This window comes from Anomaloglossus baeobatrachus, chromosome 7 (genome assembly GCF_048569485.1).
Source record: "Anomaloglossus baeobatrachus isolate aAnoBae1 chromosome 7, aAnoBae1.hap1, whole genome shotgun sequence".
Taxonomy (NCBI): domain Eukaryota; kingdom Metazoa; phylum Chordata; class Amphibia; order Anura; family Aromobatidae; genus Anomaloglossus; species Anomaloglossus baeobatrachus.
The window spans coordinates 132877270-132890693 of NC_134359.1; the positions used below are offsets into that span (position 1 = coordinate 132877270).

Sequence of the window (13424 nt, forward strand, 5' to 3'; positions counted from 1 at the left end):
AAAGACAACCCGGTGTGGTCTCCGTTATTGCCCCTCTACATCTCCCAGACACAGCCCTACCTGCGGAGGGCCTACCATCGCAGCTGCCACTACAACCAGCCCTGGGAGTAACCACATTGAGCAACGGCGGTTCTCCATCATTAACCCCAACCAGCAGGTAGCGTCACATGACAAAAACTCTTATCTCCCCTGTAAATACCCCCATTAACAAAAGGGGCCCAGAGCACGAGCACTTCTCTGGGCACTACACCAGGGTGGAGGTCTAAGGTGAGTGCATGCAGCTGGGAAAGGTGATCACGCTGTGACATCTGTAGTGCAGTCCAGGGCTCAAGCTGCAGATCACTCCTCCTCGCCGCATGTCACCTCGGACATCTGCTCCTGGCAGCTTCTCTTGTCAGCCTGGTGTCTTAGCAGTTCCTCCTCCTCAGCACCCAGAGCACAGTATATGGGGGCCCCTTAATTATTGGGGCACAGAAATATCCAGGCACAGGAATATGGAAGCACAGGAATATCTGGGCACAGTATATGGGGGCACAGGAATATGGTGGCAGAAGATATGGGGCATAGTATGCAGTGGGGCACAATATACAGTGGAGCACTATGCCAGCTGTCCTTGGTGACACTTTAGACATATTAGGATCACTTTGCAGTCACCAACAAAATGGCTCTGCACTGTGATCCTAAACATCATCCTCCCTTATCCTTTTGGAAACACCCAGAAGGGGAGGGAGAGGTGTGACATCACACACATGAGAGTAGTATCTGCCCACTTTTACTGCAGTTGTAATCCCGGCTAGTTGTACACTAGGATTTCAGCAGCTGCTCCCCCTAGTGTTTAAGAGTGGAAAATATCAAACATTTATTTTTTTATATTTTACTCAATTAAAAACAAATAATATTTAAACAAAACATTAATACATTAATACTTTACATTTTTCCTGTTATTGATTTTTTTTTTTTTTTATGACTCCATCCCTTTAACCCTTACGTCAGATTACATAGCAAAAACCTGCTGGCAGAGTCCCTTTAACCTTTTGTTAGCCTCTTTACTATTTATAAAAATGGTGGCAAGCAGCTGCCATTCTGCTGAAACTGTGTGGAAGCAAATTACAAAAAAAATCTGCATTTTGGCAAATGTGGGTTTTTGTGATTTTCGAGTAGCATTAAATTCCACTCTAATATATTCCTTCATCTTTATTTTTTTACAATTACAGTGACATATAAAATGTTATATTTATTTCATAGGTAATAAATGGATGAGTAAAATAAATTGAATAAAGAACATTACATTATATTAAGGTATAAGGATGTGCTCATCAATGTATTATTAATTGTATCATTTTATTAATAATAATAATAGAAAAACTGCACAACAACATTTGTTACTATATTTATAGCTCTGTTTTTCTTCCTGAATATAACTGATTTTTATACCAACCTGAAAAGACCAGCATACACGCTGCAAGCATACAACTTGGTCCTTATGCTCAGGGATGATTTGTAAAACCTGGTCCCTAGACAAAAAGGAAGAATGATGGTTGGCACATAGAAAATATATTCATCTCCATGTGGGCAATCACAATTCACATGGAAAACTGTTGTAACATGAAAGGGCTTTTAACGATGCCAGTATTAAGCTGGCGCCTAAATAAGAAATATATAGCAGCTCCTCCCCGGTCAGAGCTGACGATAATGAATCCTTTATGAATACATTCATGCCTTCCTCATTTAATAACTGTAACGACCTTGAACATTTCTGCAGGATTCCTTTTTATCTCTTTTCCATCTTAAATTCTCAGGCATGGTAATCTCTGCGAGAATCGATTTTTATTTTCAAAAAGAGAAGCGTACTTAACCCTCTGAGGGAACAATTAATGTGCTTAATACAGCACTAAAGTTTAGCGCTAAATCTGAGGCATATCCCAGCGAGAATACAGTTTACATGGTTTCTCCAATTTAGAGGTTTTATAGCATTTGTAGGCGGAATGGTTTCAATATAACTGATTACTGCACTAAAGGGCATAGATTTTCTGTATACAGTTCTTTCATATAAAAACACATGCAAAATGAAAACATAAATTTCAGAATTTGCTAGCTGTCACATCTCTGCTGGAATATTCAAGAGGTTTTACTGTGGTATGTAACAAAAACATTATCACTATATAATGTAAAGTTTTGCAATGCTTTATTATATCGTTTATATCATTTCCTTATGTTCTTTACTTGCGATATGTAGTTATTATATATGTAGTTATTGGAGGGCAGCTATAAATGCAGGATTTGGAAGATACATGTTAGCACTCCCTAGTAGCTGCTCACACGTATATTTCATATGGCAAAAAGCAGCATGGCTTGTTGGAGCAGGTACAGGTAATTACTAATGGTGTGCTGCGTGTACTGTTATGGGGGTCATGTATGGGGGTCTTGTATACCATGACACTGTGTCTCTGTTGCTATTAGGCTACATATAGTGCAGATTGTCATGCTTGGCATGACCATAAGGGAGAGAGACTGGACGGGGGACCCCTACCACTGACCCTCAACCCAGAATTCCGCTTGAAGGTATCAACATCTGAGCCCCCAGCCTCTCCCTATATCCTGTCCTAGCCCTGTTGATAGTGTCTCCTCCACAACCCACCACCCAAAGTGACAGACTGGGACAGAGATCTCAAAAACCCCACCAACAAAAACAATAAACAGGGGATAATAACTTAAACAAACGCACACCAATAACGCACACCAGGAAACTACCAAAGGTGCACAGGGAGGGGTAACAAAGAAACAGAGAAGGTAACACACAGGGTACTTTCATACAACACGGCAGCAGCAGACGACGACAACAACAGCAGCAGCAACCACCTCCACACCTCTCCAGGCCAAGCTCCAGTAAGAACTGAAATAACCGGCACCCCCTGCAGGAAACAGAGGGGTTTTATCCCGGCCAGAAGTGGTTATGAGAGAACAACACCTGGGCCGGGGTAATGGGCTTGCAGCAAGCGAGGTAAAGCTGACAATAACTCCAACACTGCCAAAAGTAAAAAAACATATCTAAAGTGTATGGTCTCAGGTGGTAAAAGAAAATTAGCCCTGAGCCTGTCACTAGTCACAAGCAGGGCCAGGTTATAGGTGGGGCTTTTGAGGTTTGAGACCCGGGGCCCCCAGCACAAGAGCTTCTAAGGGGGCCCCCACCACCAGGACTGCTATCAGGACATTACAACCATGAGTGATGCACAGGGCCTGGTGAAAAGGGGGAGGGGCCAGGGGTAATTACATAACTGTATTAAGCCCCGGCCGCCCCCTCTTCACAGGGCCCACAGGCGGCACTGTACCTTTAAATCTTCCTGTCTGGCCACTTAAGACGTGGCTACGCAGAACACCATGCATGGTCAGGTTCTGACAGATCATCTGCATGAAGAGGATCCTGGCATCTTCTCTGCTCTCCAGACAGGACCTGTGGAGGTCAGTGCATGCTCCTCCCCCTCCACCTCCTGTGCTGTGATTCATGGCTTCTCTCCTCAACATGGAGCTCCTGGCCAGTCAGGGGCTGGTAAGATGGATGTGTGGTGACAGCTCGTGATAGGGGTCCGCGTCTGCTACACTGTGCACTGTGGTGGGCTGGGTGGAAAACTAATAGAGGATCTGCACCTCGGTATGTTATAAGGGGCTGGGGTGCTGTGTATATTATAAGAAACTGAGGGGTTGATCTGTGTATATTATATTGGCCTAGGGGTTTATTGCTATGTTAATTATGAGGGGCTGAGGTCTGCTACGCTTTACCCTACAAAGAAAGGTGCTGCACTCTCTACTGTTAAGGGCTAGGGGCATATTACCCTGTGTACTGTGTTGCGCTGTATACTGGTGACATATTACCTTGTGTACTGTGTGCTGCGCTGTATACTAGGGACATATCACCCTATGTACTGTGTGTTGCGTTGTATATTGGGGGCATATTACCCTCCTCTGTACTGTATGTTGTGCTGTATACTGGGACATATTGCCCTGTGTACTGTGTTTTGCGCTATATGCTGGGGATATATTGCCTTGTGTACTGTGTGTTGTGCTGTATACTGGGGACATATCGCCCTGTGTACTGTGTGTTGCATTGTATATTGGGGGCATATTACCTTGTGTACTGTGTGTTACGCTGTATACTGGGGACATATTGCCCTCCTCTGTACTGTGTGTTGTGCTGTATACTGGGGACATATTGCCTTGTGTACTGTGTTTTATATCAAGCTTTTATAATTTTCGAAAAATTCAGTAGGTAATTCCTCTAAATAAATAAGAGCAAGAAATCGAATAAAATTTAATCAGTTTTATTGTAAACAATATTAAAAACATACAGAAAATATAAAACAGAGATATATACAGAATACATTAGAGGATATAGCAGCATAATGTGCAAAATTACATATTGTGATATAAATAGTTATAAATAGAACAGCAAACTGGAACTACCACAATCATTTACAAGGATATAAAAAATCAATATAGATTATTCCCTCAAATAAGTATCACTTAATTTACTGGGTGCAGCAGTTGTGACAGTTCCTAGATGTAGCAGAACTCAGAGAACTAACCCCACCCACTCCACAACTCTCTGTATACATTGTCTGTTGACAGTGAACTGCTTCTCAGGTGGGGACCTGGTGCTGCTGTAGCTGCTCTTGTGTGAGCAGTGATATGGTCCTGGTAAAAAAAACCTTGATTATAAGTAAGCAGCACATAGCTTTTTAAGTGAGACATTACTGAATTCAGTCTTTTAACTCTTGCCTCACTGCCTTCAAATTACATAGCAAAATCCTGCTAACAGATTCCCTTTAATCCCTTCATGACTTTGGACATAATGGTAAATCCATGGTTGTGTCCCTGCCTTTGATGCGTACTTGCACACCAAGCACGTTTCTTTCCCTGCACATGTCAACTGATCTGATCAGCCAGCATGTGCTTCTAAAGTGGTCTTTACACGCTACAATAATTCTAACGATGTGTCGGTGGGGTCATGTCCTAAGTGACGCAAATCCGACATCGTTAGTGTTGTTGTAGCGTGTGAAACCTACGTGCGATTGCGATTGTACGAAAACACGTTGATCACATACACGTCGTTCAAATTCTAAAAATTGAACGTTCGGTTGTTCAATGTTCCCGAGGCAGCACACATCGCTGTGTGTGACACCCCGGGAATGATGAACACATCTTACCTGCGTCCCGCCTGCAATGCAGAAGGAAGGAGGTGGGCAGGATGTTTACGTCTCGCTCATCTCCGCCCCTCCGCTTCTATTGGCCGGCTGCCGTGTGACGTCGCTGTGACGCCAAACGTCCCTCCCACTACAGGAAGAGGATGTTCGCCGCCCACAGCGAGGTCGTATGGAAGGTAAGTCCGTGTGCGGGATTTAATCGGCAACAAATTGAACGTGCCGCACATACGATGGGGGCGTGTGCGATCGCATACGAGATCGCATGTGTAATTGTAACGTGTAAAGCAGGCTTAACAGTTGCAGGTGGATCATAACTCCGCCTGTGTCTATTAACCAGCTAAATCCTGTTCTCAATCTCTGACAGTGGGATTTAACATATGCCAGCGGTGGAGCGCACCATTCCCTGCTCCTATGTGCGGCCCCATGATGTGATCATGGGGTGCTGATAGGTTGCCATGACAGCCAGGGGTCAGCTAATGACCCATATGTCTGTCATGACAAACGTCCTGTGAATGCCGGCTGCGAGCCGGCATTCATAGAAGGTCATGATTTCTGCTGTACAGAGTGGTGCTAATGCCCTGCTTTATACAGCACAAGCCATCAGATGATTGCATCTTCAAGTACTCAAAGGGGACTAGGAAATACAGTGAAAAGTGAGAAAAACAAACTTTTAAAAATATGAAAAAAAATCCCACAAAAGTTCAATTCACCCTCCTTTAGCCCCATTGAAAACAAAATAAATAAAAAAAAAGACAACATATATCTGGTATCAATGCATTCAGAAGTCTCCGATATATCAAAATATAAAATAAATTAATCAAAACGGTATACGTTACAGAAAAAAAAATCAAAATACAAAAATTACATTCTTTTTACAATAAAATGCAATGAGGCGATCAAAGCATCACATCTACCCAGAAATGATGTCAGTAAAAATTTCAGCTCTAAGCGCAAAAAATAAGCCATCGCACAGCCCCAGATCCCCAAAAATGAAAACAGTATAGCTCTCAAAACATGGCACTAAAAGCAAAAAAAATTTCTTACAAACATTTCTTTTTTCTGCACTTAACAGAAAAATTATACGTTTGTTATTCTACATATTCATAGTGACCTGGAGAATCATACTGCCAGGTCAGTTTTACCATGTAGTAAACATGGTGAATAAAAAAAAACAAAAAAAACAAACATTTTTTTCCCATTTTCTATTATACTATATGGTAAAATAATGCTTTCATTCAAAGGTGCGTTTCGTTCCGCAAAAAAACAAGCCCTCATATGGCTATGTTGACAGAAAAATAAAATAGTTATTGGATAAAGTGGAGGAAAAAATGAAAAACAGAAAATCGCCTGGTGGGTAAAGGCATTAATCTGTCAGCAGGTTTTTACTATATAAGTGTCATGCTCCCAGGTCCCTGGCGCCGCCTGCCACTCACCGCTCTGGTCCCCGGTCCTCCTGCCCGCGGTTGCTCCTCTCACTCCCCTTCCTCTGCGTCCTCCGTGCCTCCCGTCCGCCGGCCCCGGCGTCTCCCTGTGATCCAGGACACCATGTCTGGCTCCCCTGCATCTCCTTCACAGCGTCCTGTACTGGCCTCCGGCACCTGGGCCTCGCAAATTGCGCATTAGGGCGTGCGAGTGCTCACTCACCTTGTCTTAAAGGGCCAGCATCTCGGGAACAGGATATGACAAGATACAGGGTATATAAGACTTCCCTTTCTGGTGGGCGGTGCCTGTTCAACGTGTTCCCATAGCTAGGTGCTCAGGTCCCTTGTGCTTTGTCTCTCCATTAACACTGTCTTGTCCGCAGAGTCCGTCCGCTGGTCCTGACTACTGGTTCTCCAGGAAGTGTCCCGGTGACCGTCTGCTGAGGATCCCACCATCTTCCGTCAGCCTATACCCATCACCGATCCCTGACTCTACCTGGTACATCCTCCTGCACGTCTCGCTGGACCCGGACCCCATCTGCGGTTCCTACCCAGTACCTGAACCCGATTCCAGTCATCCGTCCCACCTACGGTGCCTTTAGACTCAGAGACAGTCCCTGCAGACCCCTGAAGGACTAGTATCCCCAGTGTTGCGGCTACCGTGCATCAAGGCCCTCTGGCGGGGTGACCGGACCTTCCCTGTATAGGGGTTAGCTCCAGGTTGCCTCACTGGAGGAGTCCGGTGCACAGCCCAGTGAATCCACCACCAGGACGTTACAATAAGCTGAAGACAGCATGCTGCAAGAGTTAACATACATATTACAGACAGGCATTTCTTATCACAAAGTGTGTTTTTGTTCACCTGCAATGTTAGTTTAACCCCTTCACGACCGAGGATGTAACAGTACATCCTAAATCATGAAGGGGTGATCACCGCCGGCTACTGCGGTGAGCCAGCAGCAATCTCTGCCCATGTCTGCTGATTTAAAGAACAGATATGTGCGGTTAACAGATGCAGGAGGATCTGCGATCCACCCATGCCTGTTAACCCCTTAGGTCAGCTGTGAAAATGCGATAGGGGGATTTAAATGGCCGCAGCGGGAAATCACCTTTCCCCGCCACCATTGGAGGCCCCATGATGCGATTACAGGGAGCCGATGGTTGCCATGGTAGTGACAGTTCCTGTTACAACTGACAGAGCAGCAGTTGAAACAAGAACCCTGCATTTCTGCTGATCAGAGCTCTGCAGCTCTGATCAACAGAAATGAATCAGCGATCAGACAGCTCATCCTTATAGTCCCCTAGAGGGGCTAGTAAAATTAAAAAAAAAATGTAAAAAAAAGTTTTAAAAAGTAAAAAAATAAAAAAACCTAAAAGTTCAATCACCTTACATTAGCCCCATTGAAAATTAAAGGGTTAAAAAAAACCCCATACACATATTTGGTTTTACCGCTTTCAGACAGGCCCAATCTATCAAAATATGAAATCAATTAACCTGATCGGTAAACGGCGTAGCGGCAAAAAAATTCCAAATGCCAAAATTATGTTTTTTGGTTGGTCCAAATTTTGCACAAAATGTAGTAACAGCTAATCAAAACTTAGCATCTGCACAAAAATGATACCATTAAAAATGCAGCTCAATATGCAAAAAAGAAGCCATCACTGAGCCCCAAAACTACAAATATGAGAACGATACAGGTTGCGGAAAATGGCGTAAAAAGTGCGCCACATTTTGGACAAACCTCTGAATTCTTTTTAACTTTTTAGATAAAAGTACATGTTTGGTATCTACGAACACGTACCGACCTGAGGCATCACACCAACACATCAGTTTTACTATAACGGGAACATGGTGAATAAAATACCCCAAAAACAATCGTGCAATCGCACTTTTTGTGCAATTTTCCCACACTTGGAATTTTTTTTGCCATTTTTCAGTATATGGTAAAAGTCATCATTTCATTTAAAAGTACAACTTGTCCCACAAAAATCATGCCCTCATATGGCAAGATTGATGTAAAAATAAAAAAGTTATGGTTCTCTGAAGAAAGGGAGCAAAAAATAAAAACAAAAAACGGAAAATCGCCCGGGGGAGAAGGGGTTAAGCTTCAGTAACTTTATGATTAATGGACTCTGATAAGAGTGATCTCAAGTCTGACTCTGCCCCCTTATGTGATTAGCAGACCTTTGTCTATGGAAATATACACTGAATGGTGTGTGTGGGTGGGCGAAGCTTGTTAAGCTCTGCTACATGTTAAAAATAAAATCTTTGATTTTGGCAGAACGGCTGCACCCAGTAATCTAAGTGATACATGATTGGATTCAGGATCTCTTTGCCTACATTATGCTGTTCTCACATGAGGAAGCAAAAACCTGCTGACAGATTCCCTTTAATAGATGGGAGTAGAACGGACTCTAGCTGCTAGAGCAGGTTATGACGATGCAATGGCCCTACTGAATGTGCTCCTATATAGTTTGGTATGAAAAATTCAGATTGCGTTGTACTTAATTGATTTAAATCCCTGTTTTTTCTTGGCTAAGCAAGTCAATGGTTATCCTCAATCTGCTCAAGTCCTCTTGCTCTATTGCAATAGATAATGTGACTTGTTCTTTTTAATGGGGACTTGTCAACAGTTGAAAAGTGACCAGTTTTTGCTCTTATTTCTTTTATGCTGCTTTCCAAAGTATTTCAATTCTTTTTTTAAATCTGCCATGTGGTTCCAGATATATGGACTTTTTATTTACTGCGGCCAGTGTGCTAAATTTTATGGTCTTTCCCATTGGAGTGTTGCTCATGAATACAAATACAGAGCAGCCGAAACACGCCCCAGAAAATCCCATGAGCAAAAGAGGAACAAAAACTGCCAAATGTGGACTTGATGAAATGTCCACTTTAAAGGCAAGTTGGATTGATCACATTTTATGATGAAATTTGTCATCCTAACGCCTGATTTTATGATATATTGGGGGGATATATAGATTATGATAAGTACTAGATGCAAGATACAGTTGTGTTATTATGGACAGATTCTTACGTTCTGCTACTAAAATCAAATAAACAGCAACACCTTACTGCCCAGCGCCTCCTGAATGTGTGTCTGCTCATGGTGTACTAAATTCCAATACTGAACAAATTCACATCTGAGTGGATTATTGCATTACTCTAGATCACACTTGATGTGGTGTCATTCTGCTACTCACCTCTATTTATCTGTGTATCGCTCTTCATATCATCTTGTCCTTCATTTGGCTTCCTTTCATAGCAAGTAATGTACAAAGTCATCTTTCATGGAGATTGTACATTTTGCTGCTACTCTTCTCTCAACTTTTAAAAAAAACAAAATGTGATCCCTTTAAAAAAGGAACAATTGACATTAGCCTCAATTGTTCCCTGAACCTGATGCCTGTTGTCACCCTGTGTAAATGGTAGAGCACATATGTGACCACCAATGTCATGAACAGTGAATAGAGTTAATATCACGCATGGACACAAATGCTCCATTAACACAGGGGGCTCTTAAAAATGCTCATTCTTAATGTAAAGAGGCTGTCAATCACCCGATGAATAAGAAAAACACACTCATTGGGTGACCTGATGCAGCATCGAAGATCATTCTTCTCTGCGGTTCTTTGTCCTGTTTAAACAAGACTCTGCAAAGAACTATGGCGGAAAAAAAATACGATCAAAAAGTCCATATCATATGCAATTAAATTTATTGGTCAAGTATTGGGGAACACAACATCACAGTGATATTAAAATCATTACAAAGTACTCAACTGGTTATCCAGATATTAAATAGTTAACACAATATACTAGGTAGTAATTCCTTGCCATGTCTCATTCCTTAATATATCACTCCCTATATGTCAGTAGGCTCTTGGACGAAGGTGTGTGCCGAAACACGTGTAGGGCGTCCTGTGTACCTGCTGGTCTCCATTGCTAATACAGGTAGAAATACTTCCATCTTGTCCACTCACGTTCCACGGGTGTATTTACCCTCTCCTTCTATCGTCTTTTCATATTGTTGGTTCATTATATCAGTGATCCTACTGACATATAGGGAGTGATATATTAAGGAATGAGACATGGCAAGGAATTACTACCTAGTATATTGTGTTAACTATTTAATATCTGGATGACCAGTTGAGTACTTTGTAATTATTTTAATATCACTGTGATGTTGTGTTCCCCCAATACTTGACCAATAAATTTAATTGCATATTATATGGACTTTTTGATGGTATTTTTTCTTCTTTTTCTGTCTACTTTGTAACGATTGTCTGTTATATAGTCCCTATATTCCACATGAATATTAATATGACAATCTATGTATTTATGATATTGATTGCACACGGTTAACATGTGGAAGTACGTTTTGTCATCAGTCTGCTTATAAAGTACTATGGTGGCCTATGTGCATGAAGCGATTTAGCGTAGATCGCTCAGTGCACATCATTTGTCTGTGTAAACAGATATTCAAATGACGCCCGATCAGTAACAGTTTACTGATCAGTGGTTGTATTGTGATGACGGTCAGTCTGTGTAAACGGACCCTTATTCTTTAGCTTGATGATACATGTTTATTGTGGGATAGCCTCTTTAAGATATCATCTAAAATTAAATGGGATATATTGGAGGACACAAACTTTTTACTTTTGTGTCTGTAAATGTTAAAGAATAGGTAGAAGCATGTGTGGGTTTTAAGGGAATCTATCAGCAGGGTTTTGCTATGCAATCTGAAGACAGCATGCTGCAAGGGTTAACACAGAAAATTCAGCGATGCCTGTCTTTTCAAGGTCCTATATGTTGCTTATTTGCTATTTTTTTTTAAGCAGCAGGACTATCATTGCTTGGACTACAATGTCACAAAACACCCCTCCTCTGATTGACACCTCACTGGTAATCTACAATCTCTACAGAGAGCCTGTTGTGAGTGGGACAGGACTCTCAGCTCTGCTACATGGCTAAATCTAAAAATTCTGATTGTGTCAGATCGGCTGCAGCCAGTAATCTAAGTGATACATTGTTGGATTCAGGACCTCTTTGCCTACATCATGCTGCTCTCAGATGAGGTAGCAAAAACCTTCTGACAGATTCCTTTTAGGTCTGTTTCACACATCAGTGAAAAACACAGACGTTTTTCACTGCCATGTAAAAAACGCATATGGTTCTCCGTGTTCCATGATTCACGTCACACGTGGGTTGTCATGTGCAATCCGTGAACCGTGATACGCGATCCGTGATTGCACATGAACGTAAACTCACCTCTCCCTGTTCCTGCTGAACTCTCCAGCTCTGCTGCATACTGCCCCCGCTGTCTCTCACCTCTGCAGCTACTTCTTGGTTGGCTGTGGCTGCATACATGAATATGCATGCCATAATGAGCCAGGCAGGAAGCTGCAGAGATCAGAGGCTGCACAGAGCGTCGCTGGAGAAGGTGAGTTGAAACTGTTTTTTATTTTCAATGTCCGTGTTTTTCTGTTACGTGTTTCATGGACCACACCATAGTGTGGTCCGTGGAACATTAGTGATGCCAGAAAAAAACGGACATGTCTCCGTGTGGCAATCTTGGACACGCGTGTATGCCACACAGAAACACAATCAGTGAAAAATTATAATGGGTCTGCGTATGTCCATGATTCTGGTATGTATAAAAAAAGCACATACGTACCAGAATCACTGATGTCTGAAACAGGGCTTAAGTGTATAGTGTACATCCACAAATGGTTAATTAAAGACCTCAGCAAACACTTAAGGCCACTTTACACGCTGCGATCTCACTAGCGAGATCGCTAGCGTGCGTACCCGCCCCCATCATTTGTGCATCACGGGCAAATTGCTGCCCTTGGCACACAAAATCGCTCGGACCCGTCAAACTGCTTACCTGCCTAGCGACGTCGCTGTGACCGGCGACCCGCCTCCTTTCTAAGGGGGCGGTTCGTTCTGCGTCACAGCGACGTCACTAAGCTGCCGCCCAATAGAAGCGGAGGGGCGGAGGTGAGCGGGCCGAACATCCCGCCCACCTCCTTTCTTCGTCATTGCCGGCGGCCGCAGGTAAGGTGAGGTTCCTCGTTCCTGCGGTGTCACACATAGCGATGTGTGCTGCTGCAGGAACAACGAACAACATCGTACCTGCAGCACCAACGATAATTGGGAATAGGGGGGCATGTCACCGATTAGCGATTTTGAACGTTTTTGCGACGATTCAAAATCGCTCATAGGTGTCAAACGCAACGACATCGCTAACGCGGCCGGATGTGCGTCACAAATTCCGTGACCCCAACGACATCGATTTAGCGATGTCGTAGCGTTTAAAGCGGCCTTTAGACTGGATATTTGTAAAACTGCATTAAAAACTACACCTGAGTTATATCTGTGTAACTTACCTTAGGTTTCACTGATCAAGTGTAGTCTGCTTATACACAACATGACAAGTAAAATCATCCCTATTCAATCATTCATACATAAACATTGAACTGACCAAGCAGCTAAAGTATAATATACCATTGAGGCGCTGAAATAGAGATTTTGTATTATTTAAAATCAGTAGTACAATAGGGATAATTAAGAGTTGTATCGCTATTAGAGATGAGCGAACCGGTCGCGGTTCGGCTCCAGGTCGGTTCGCCGAACGGAGCTCCCGTTCGAGTTCGGTTCGTCGAACGTTCGACGAACCGAACTCGAACCAATAGGCTATAATGGGAGGCAATCACAAACACATAAAAATGCATTATAAATGTACACATACAGTTAATAAACATTGCCATAACACTTACCGGTCCCCGCGATCCCTCCTGCACTCTG

The 13424-nt window shown here is 42.8% G+C and overlaps 1 protein-coding gene across 3 annotated transcripts in view; it reads right to left on the bottom strand.

Moving 5' to 3' along the window:
* CPO (carboxypeptidase O) overlaps nucleotides 1–13424 on the bottom strand; it is a 417896-nt gene that overhangs the window by 169028 nt on the left and 235444 nt on the right. For 2 of the 3 annotated variants that reach the window (XM_075317717.1, XM_075317718.1), the window contains exon 3: nucleotides 1439–1514. The exons of the other annotated variant lie outside the window; for it this stretch is intronic. In XM_075317717.1, coding sequence (XP_075173832.1) covers nucleotides 1439–1514 — 76 coding nt within the window. The remainder of the gene's footprint in view (nucleotides 1–1438; nucleotides 1515–13424) is intronic. 3 annotated transcript variants of the gene reach the window in all.